The sequence below is a fragment of the Babylonia areolata genome, chromosome 16 (assembly GCF_041734735.1).
Source record: "Babylonia areolata isolate BAREFJ2019XMU chromosome 16, ASM4173473v1, whole genome shotgun sequence".
Taxonomy (NCBI): domain Eukaryota; kingdom Metazoa; phylum Mollusca; class Gastropoda; order Neogastropoda; family Buccinidae; genus Babylonia; species Babylonia areolata.
In genome coordinates this window covers 29,170,385-29,180,384 of record NC_134891.1, presented here as the reverse complement: position 1 = coordinate 29,180,384, position 10,000 = coordinate 29,170,385, and the positions used below count along the sequence as shown (strand labels likewise).

The 10,000-nt window shown below is 49.5% G+C and overlaps 1 protein-coding gene across 1 annotated transcript in view; it reads left to right on the top strand.

Moving 5' to 3' along the window:
• Positions 1-4,372: 4,372 nt before the first annotated feature.
• Positions 4,373-10,000, top strand: part of LOC143291037 (beta-1,4-galactosyltransferase 2-like) — an 11,210-nt gene continuing 5,582 nt past the window's right edge. Inside the window, exons 1-4 of the mRNA XM_076600621.1 lie at positions 4,373-5,117; positions 6,174-6,409; positions 9,044-9,231; positions 9,577-9,699. Of these exons, the coding sequence (XP_076456736.1) occupies positions 4,373-5,117; positions 6,174-6,409; positions 9,044-9,231; positions 9,577-9,699 (1,292 nt within the window). The remainder of the gene's footprint in view (positions 5,118-6,173; positions 6,410-9,043; positions 9,232-9,576; positions 9,700-10,000) is intronic.

The window sequence follows — 10,000 nt, the reverse complement described above, 5'->3', positions numbered from 1 at the left end:
TGATAACACATATATATTTTTTTCATGTTGGTCAGTGATCACACACGGCAGATATATATTTTTTCATGTTGGTCAGTGATAAAATACGGCAGATATATATTTTTTTCATGTTGGTCAGTGATAACACAGGGCAGATATTTTTTTCATGTTGGTCAGTGATAACACGGGGCAGATATTTTTTTCATGTTGCACAATGAAAAACAGCTGACGGCAGTCAATAGTTTGGTGGCTTTTCATGCTGGTCAGTGAAAGATAACACATGGCAGATATTTTTCATGTTGGTCAAAGAAAGATAGCAGATGGCAAAGAACAGTTGCTGGTTTTTTATGTTGGTCAGGTAAAGATTACACATGTCAGAGAATGTTTTGTGTTGGTCAGTGAATGATAACAGATTTCAAATTATTCCATGACTATTGAAGCCAGGGAAACAGTTGTCTTTTTTTTTAACTCACTCAGTACGGCCAGTCCTCTCTTCTCCTCTACACAGACCACTCGGATGTCCAGTGGGTGTCTGATTGACCCAACCTTTAGCTTCCGCCGTCAGAATTGTGGTATTCTTTGTCAACATTCACCTCTTCAGTATAAGAGCCTTCCGCTTGCAATACTTTGATGATGGTGATTGGGGTGAAACGCTGTTAACGTCGTCTCTTTCGCCGTTCGTATGGAGAGAGTTAATAGGACAGACAGTGGGTTGGTTTCTTTTCCAGACGTGGAGAACGAAATAGTCCATGAGAGACAAGTTCCAGACATTTACAGGAAAGGTACCACAGTACTGAGAAACATGTATTCAATACTCTTCTGTAGATATTGCCTGGGCTTTACTAATGTTCTCTCTCTCTCTCTCTCTCTCTCTCTCTCTCTCTCTCTCTCTCCCTGTGTGTGTGTGTGTGTGTGTGTGTGTGTGTGTGTGTGTGTGTGTGTGTGTGTGTGTGTGTGTGTGTGTCCGCGCTTCTGTACTTTCAGCGAACACCAAACCAGTGAACACCAACACCAAACCAGTGAACACCAACACCAAACCAGTGAACACCAAACCAGTGAACACCAACACCAAACCAGTGAACACCAAACCAGTGAACACCAACACCAAACCGGCGAACACCAACACCAAACCAGTGAACACCAACACCAAACCAGTGAACACCAACACCAAACCAGTGAACACCAACACCAAACCAGTGAACACCAAACCAGTGAACACCAACACCAAACCGGCGAACACCAACACCAAACCAGCGAACACCAACACCAAACCAGTGAACACCAAACCAGTGAACACCAAACCAGTGAACACCAAACCAGTTAACACCAACACCAAACCAGTGAACACCAAACCAGTGAACACCAACACCAAACCAGCGAACACCAACACCAAACCAGTGAACACCAACACCAAACCAGTGAACACCAACACCAAACCAGTGAACACCAAACCAGTGAACACCAAACCAGTGAACACCAACACCAAACCAGTGAACACCAACACCAAACCAGTGAACACCAACACCAAACCAGCGAACACCAACACCAAACCGGCGAACACCAACACCAAACCAGTGAACACCAAACCAGTGAACACCAACACCAAACCGGCGAACACCAACACCAAACCAGCGAACACCAAACCAGCCAACACCAACACCAAACCAGCCAACACCAACACCAAACCGGTGAACACCAACACCAAACCAGTGAACACCAACACCAAACTAGTTAACACCAACACCAAACCAGCGAACACCAACACCAAACCAGCGAACACCAACACCAAACCAGTGAACACCAAACCGGCGAACACCAACACCAAACCAGTGAACACCAACACCAAACCAGCGAACACCAACACCAAACCAGTGAACACCAAACCGGTGAACACCAACACCAAACCAGTGAACACCAACACCAAACCAGTGAACACCAAACCAGCGAACACCAACACCAAACCAGTGAACACCAACACCAAACCAGTGAACACCAAACCAGTGAACACCAACACCAAACCAGTGAACACCAACACCAAACCAGTGAACACCAACACCAAACCAGTGAACACCAAACCAGTGAACACCAACACCAAACCAGTGAACACCAACACCAAACCAGTGAACACCAAACCAGTGAACACCAACACCAAACCAGTGAACACCAAACCAGTGAACACCAACACCAAACCAGTGAACACCAACACCAAACCAGTGAACACCAAACCAGCGAACACCAACACCAAACCAGTGAACACCAACACCAAACCAGTGAACACCAAACCAGTGAACACCAACACCAAACCAGTGAACACCAACACCAAACCAGTGAACACCAACACCAAACCAGTGAACACCAACACCAAACCAGTGAACACCAAACCAGTGAACACCAAACCAGCGAACACCAAACCAGCGAACACCAACACCAAACCAGCCAACACCAAACCAGTGAACACCAACACCAAACCAGTGAACACCAAACCAGTGAACACCAAACCAGTGAACACCAACACCAAACCAGTGAACACCAAACCAGTGAACACCAAACCAGCGAACACCAACACCAAACCAGTGAACACCAAACCAGTGAACACCAACACCAAACCAGTGAACACCAAACCAGTGAACACCAACACCAAACCAGTGAACACCAAACCAGTGAACACCAACACCAAACCAGCGAACACCAACACCAAACCAGTGAACACCAAACCAGTGAACACCAAACCAGTGAACACCAAACCAGTGAACACCAACACCAAACCAGCGAACACCAACACCAAACCAGTGAACACCAAACCAGTGAACACCAAACCAGTGAACACCAAACCAGTGAACACCAACACCAAACCAGTGAACACCAACACCAAACCAGCGAACACCAACACCAAACCAGCGAACACCAACACCAAACCAGTGAACACCAAACCAGCGAACACCAACACCAAACCAGTGAACACCAACACCAAACCAGTGAACACCAACACCAAACCAGTGAACACCAACACCAAACCAGCCAACACCAACACGAAACCAGCGAACACCAACACCAAACCAGTGAACACCAAACCAGTGAACACCAAACCAGCGAACACCAACACCAAACCAGTGAACACCAACACCAAACCAGTGAACACCAAACCAGTGAACACCAAACCAGTGAACACCAAACCAGTGAACACCAACACCAAACCAGCGAACACCAAACCAGTGAACACCAAACCAGTGAACACCAAACCAGTGAACACCAACACCAAACCAGTGAACACCAAACCAGTGAACACCAAACCAGTGAACACCAACACCAAACCAGCGAACACCAACACCAAACCAGCGAACACCAACACCAAACCAGTGAACACCAACACCAAACCAGTGAACACCAACACCAAACCAGTGAACACCAAACCAGTGAACACCAACACCAAACCAGTGAACACCAACACCAAACCAGTGAACACCAACACCAAACCAGTGAACACCAAACCAGTGAACACCAACACCAAACCAGTGAACACCAAACCAGTGAACACCAACACCAAACCAGTGAACACCAACACCAAACCAGTGAACACCAAACCAGTGAACACCAAACCAGTGAACACCAAACCAGTGAACACCAAACCAGTGAACACCAACACCAAACCAGCGAACACCAACACCAAACCAGCGAACACCAACACCAAACCAGTGAACACCAAACCAGTGAACACCAAACCAGTGAACACCAACACCAAACCAGCGAACACCAACACCAAACCAGTGAACACCAACACCAAACCAGTGAACACCAACACCAAACCAGTGAACACCAAACCAGTGAACACCAACACCAAACCAGTGAACACCAACACCAAACCAGTGAACACCAAACCAGTGAACACCAAACCAGTGAACACCAACACCAAACCAGTGAACACCAACACCAAACCAGCCAACACCAAACCAGCGAACACCAACACCAAACCAGCCAACACCAAACCAGCGAACACCAACACCAAACCAGTTAACACCAACACCAAACCAGTTAACACCAAACCAGTGAACACCAACACCAAACCAGTGAACACCAACACCAAACCAGTTAACACCAAGACCAAACCAGTTAACACCAAACCAGTGAACACCAACACCAAACCGGCGAACACCAACACCAAACCAGTTAACACCAAACCAGTGAACACCAACACCAAACCAGCGAACACCAACACCAAACCAGTGAACACCAACACCAAACCAGTGAACACCAACACCAAACCAGTGAACACCAACACCAAACCAGTGAACACCAAACCAGTGAACACCAAACCAGTGAACACCAACACCAAACCAGTGAACACCAACACCAAACCAGTGAACACCACAGAGCCGGGGGCAGCTTCCTGCCAAAGATGCGGTCTGCACTGAAAATCACTCTCGTCCTGTTTGTAGGCTTGGTCATAGTTCAGGCCTACTTTAACTTTGGCAGTCTCCTGGTCAGCACGAGATACAAAGCCAGGGCTTCCGATGAGATCGCCATTACCTTAGCAGTGGAGAAAGTACGTTTCAGGTTTTCTGTCCCAAAGCTGAAGCAAAACTCCACTTCTCCGATGCTTGAACAAGCTGACGGATCGCCATCTTTCCACAACGATTCAGTTTCCTCCTCCTCCTCCTCCTCTTCCTCCTCCTCCTTGCTCCAAAACAACTCCCAACAACACTTTTCTTCGGCTGGGACTGAAGCGCTTCCATCTTCCATGCCTGCAAACGGAGACATTCTGAAATCCCAAAGTTCTAGCAATTATACCCAAGCAGACAGGTCACAACAACCACGTGACGCTGTTCTGGCGCAGGACGAAAACGTGACGTCATTTGTGCATGATGATGATCGCCTGAAGGAAGCAGGGCGCCAGACTTTGGGGGGAAACGTCACTGTGAACGAGCTTCACCGTTCGTTATCTCTAACTGTCGCTGAGCCGAGGAGCGACGCTGGTTCGCCCCAGGAGTCAGGAAGATGGAGCAGAGCAGATGAGCTTGTCCGAGAGGGTGGCAAGCTGCTTCTGTCCAATGCCTCTGGGGATGTGAGGCTGCCCGTTGTGACGTCAGGGTCAGCAGTGGACAGCGCTTTGCCCTCCTGTCCCGGTCAGCCTCCAGGGCTTGGTGAGTGACCGCCACTGGTCAGCGTTGTTTCTTTCTTTCTGTTTTCCTTTTCTTTCCTTCTTTCATTTTGTCCTTCCTTCCATCCTTTCTTTCTTTTTATCTTTCCCCCCTTGTTTCTTTCTTTTTTTTCTTTCTTTTTAACTTTCCTTCCTTCCTTCTTTCTTTCTTTGATTCCTTTCTTCCTCCTTTCTTTCATTCATTCATTCTTTCTTTCCTTCCTTCCTCCCTTCCTTCATTTATTCTTTCTTTCTTTCTTCTCTTTTTTCTTCCTCCCTTCCTTTCTTATTTCTTTCTTTCCTTCCTTCTTTCATTTTTCTTTTCTTCCTTCCTTCCTTTCTTCTTTCTTTCTTTCCTTCCTTCCCTCTTCACACCTGCTTCCCACCATTTTCCACGCCCCCTGTTCCAACGTCCCTTCCCACTGTCCTTCACGTTCTTCGTCACTGCCCGTACACCACCACACAATGGCCCTCCCCCCCCCCCAACCCCACCCCCCGCATCCCCCCTCTGCACCTTCCCCCCCACCCCCCGTCACCACCACCCGCTCTCTCTAACTCCCTCCCCTCCCCCCGCCACACACACACACCTCCGCCCCCCCCCCACCCCCCGTCACCACCACCCGCTCTCTCTAACTCCCTCCCCCCCCCCCGCCACACACACACACACACCTCCGCCACCCCCAACCCCCGTCACCACCACCCGCTCTCTCTAACTCCCTCCCCCCCCCCCCCGCCACACACACACACACACCTCCGCCACGCCCAACCCCCGTCACCACCACCCGCTCTCTCTAACTCCCTCCCCCCCCCCCCCCGTCACCACCACCCGCTCTCTCTAACTCCCTCCCCCCCCCCCCGTCACCACCACCCGCTCTAACTCCCTCCCCCCCCAACCCCCCGTCACCACCACCCGCTCTCTCTCCCTCCCCCCCGCCACAAACACACACCTCCGCCACCCATAACCCCCGCTTTCCATCTATCCATCCCTGCCTGTTTTTTTGTGTTTTTTTTTTCATTTTCTTTTTCTTCTTCTTCTTCTTCTTCTGTGTTTTTTTCCCAGAGGGAAACGTGACGCCCCCCTTCCTCCACCCAGTGGAGGTGCCCGCGTTGGAGCAGCACTTCTCCTTCATGTCCCCCGGGGGGGACTACCGACCCCCGGACTGCCGACCCCAGCAGAGGGTGGCCGTTATCATCCCTTACCGGAACCGCTGGGCTCACCTGCACGTGCTGCTCAACAACCTGATCCCTTTCCTGGTGCGTCAGCAGGCATCCTTCACCATCTTCGTCATTGACCAGGTGTGTTGGAGGTTTCGGGGATGCGGGGGGGGGGTGGGGGGGGGGGGGTAATGGTTGGGGGAGATGCAAGTGGTGGTGGAGGTGGAAGGCGGTGGTGGGGTGGGGGGGTGGTGGGGGGGTGGTGGGGGGTGTGGTGGTGGGGGGGGGAGACCTGTGGTGGTGGGTGGGGGGTGGGAAGTGGTGGTAGTGGTGGTGGGAGGTGGGTGAGGGGTGGTGGGGGGAGCTGTGGTGGGGTGGGGGTAGGTGTGGGGGCTGTGGTGGTGGGGGGGGGCTGTTGTAATGGTGGGGTGCAGGGGGTGGAGGTGGGGGCTGTTGTGGCAGGCATGCACGCATGGGGATGTTGTGACCGTGTCGATGAGTTTCTCACAAAGACTTGGTTGAGTTTCTCACGAGGACGTGGTGAGTCTCTCACGAGGACGTGGTGAGTTTCTCACGAGGAGTTGGTGAGTTTCTCACGAGGACGTGGTGAGTTTCTCACGAGGAGTTTGTGAGTTCCTCATGAAAAACAAGCAGCTGACAGTATGCAGACAAAGAAGCAGAGAAACAGTTCTCATGACAGTCATTTGATGATATACCTGTCGGAAGACAAAATAGTGTGGCGATATAAAACAGTACAAACATAATGGAGAGAGTTACCACTCTTTACTATTTGTTAACTCTCTCCATACGAACGGCGAAAGAGACGACGTTAACAGCGTTTCACTCCAATTACCACCATCAAAATATTGCAAGCGGAAGGCTCTTATACTGAAGAGGTGAATGTTGACAAAGAATACCACAATTCTGACGACGGAAGCTAAAGGTTGGGTCATTCAGACACCCACTGGACATCCGAGGGGTCTGTGTAGAGGAGAAGAGAGGACTGGCCGTACTGAGTGAGTTAATCATATCGTCTCCTGCCCTCATTATTTGTTAATTTCCAGTGGATAAACCACCGAGGCAACCATGAATTTGTTCTGTATTGTCCATGTGTTCTGTGTGGCTTATTCAGGATTAAAGAGGCTATGCCAGTCTTGAATAAAAAGCTAATTTGTGTTTGCACATTTCTTCTGTCTTTGCTGCTGTGTGCACATGTCAAATGATTGGTAAAAGGACAGGCCCAGCGCTTCCTTTTTTGAGGAAGTGTCTGGGTTTGTTCCAATGTACCTTTTATTTACCTATGTGCTAGCTGAATCGGTAGCGAAAGCATCACTGACTTGAAGTTGTGTACCTTGTGTAATGGAGAGAGTTACCACTCTTTACTATTTGTTAATACAAACATAACTATTGAAGTTCTGCTGGTCAGAAGTGAGCAGTAACAGAATGACGAGCGTCAAAAGGCAGCTGTCAGTTGGCTGTCTCCAGACAGGCAGCCTGCTGTGTGTGTGTGTGTGTGCATGTCTGTGTTTGAAAAGCGCCTAGAGCTTGCCTCTCGTCCAGGATAGTTTTCAGTTTCAGTTTCAGTTTCTCAAAGAGGCGTCACTTCGTTCAGGCCAATTCATATACACTACTACACTACATTACATTTTGCTCGGCAGATGCCTGACAGCAGCTTAACCCAACGCACTTGTCAGGCCTTGGGTGCATGCTTGGGTGCATGTGTATCTATCAGAGTGGATTTCTTTGTACATAATTTGGCCATAGGACAACACTCTCGTTGCCATGGGTTCTTTTCCAGCGCACCAAGTGCGTGCTGCACACGGGGACCTCGGTTTATCGTCTCATCCGAAAGACTAAACGCTCAGTTTGATTTTCTTGTTTAACTAGGGCGAGAGGGCGAGAGCGGGATTAGAATCCACACCCTCACGGACTCTCCATCTTGGCAGCTGAGCGTCTTAACCATTCTGCCATCTTCCAATGTCGTCCAGGATAGGCGCTGTAGAAGTGACTGTGCCAGTCAGTAAAGGGCCTAGAGCTTGCCTCTAACGCAGAATAGGCGTTGTGCTTTCATCATCATCAGTATAAACAAAACAGTCTCGAAGTCTGTGGCCTTTCATGCTCTGCTCTCATGGTGACCTCAGTTTCGATACCCCTTCACTTCTTTACTTGAGTTGAGTCCTGTCAATGTCTTCAGTGTCGGCAGATTCATGGGAGGCTGTTGTTTGAGGGACGTGGTGACGGTTTCCACTCTGGGAGGGACGCTCACTCAGTCTGGCTCCGCGACTAAGCCATTATTGTCGTGAGTAGGGGGCTTAGTAGGTGGTGTCCTAAGTATGTTAAATCAGAACAGGCACCACTGAACACCACCGAAGTGATTCAGCAGCAGTGCAGGGTCTCCTCTGGTGTGTGGCCTCCTGGCGACCTAACATTGATGGTTCCCTGCGGACTGCCGACGTTGGGAGTGTGACAGACGAACCTGAGTGTGGCTGTGTTTGGGGGACTCGGAATGAGCGGCGTGGGAGTAATGCCACTGAAACGGTGCAGATGATGGGACAGCAAAACAATTTTAAATCTTTAAAAAAAATAATAAAAAGATAAGCGCTGTAGAAGTGGCTGTGTCAATGAGGAAAGCGCCTAGAGCTTGCCTCTCACCTAAGATAAGCACTGTAGAAGTGACTGTGTCAATCAATTAACCCAAGACAAAACCCCCCCAAAAACCCAAACTCCAAAAAAACAACAAAAAACCCCACCTGGCCGTACCCTGCTATCTTTCAGGCCCCCCCGTCCACATTCAACAGAGCCCTGCTGCTCAACATAGGGGTGCTGGAGGCCTCACTGAGGGACCTGTACACCTGCTTCATCTTCCACGACGTCGACCTGATTCCCCTGAACGACCGCAACCTGTACCGCTGTGGGGAGCAACCCAAACACTTTGCTGTGGGCATCAACAAATTCATGTACAGGTCGGTTGGTTGGTGTGCTTTGCTTTGTCGCATCGGAATCAGAAGCATCAAAAACAAAACAAACAAACAAACAAAACAAACAACCATTACCCTCCCTCTGCTAATGTCCCAAGCTTTCCGTTTGGCACAATCCGCGCACGCACACACACACACACACACACACACACACACACACACACACACACACACACACACACGCACACACACACACACACACACACAAACACACACACACACACACACACACACACACACACACACACACACACAGAGAATATGATGAAGATAACGATACTGTTCCATTGATGCCGACAATGTTGTTTTCATTTGTTTTGTTTCCATCAGACTTCCCTACCCCGGGTACTTTGGAGGTGTGACGGGTTTATCACGTGAACAGCTGGAGAAAATCAATGGAAACTCCAACCTGTACTTCGGATGGGGCGGGGAGGATGATGAACTGTTGTACAGGTAGATACCTGTCACGGGGTATGGGGTATGATGAACTGTTGTACAGGTAGATACCTGTCATGGGGTATGGGGTATGATGAACTGTTGTACAGGTAGATACCTGTCATGGGGTATGATGAACTGTTGTACAGGTAGATACCTGTCATGGGGTATGATGAACTGTTGTACAGGTAGATACCTGTCATGGGGTATGATGAACTGTTGTACAGGTAGATACCTGTCATGGGGTATGATGAACTGTTGTACAGGTAGATACCTGTCATGGGGTATGATGAACTGTTGTACAGGTAGATACCTGTCA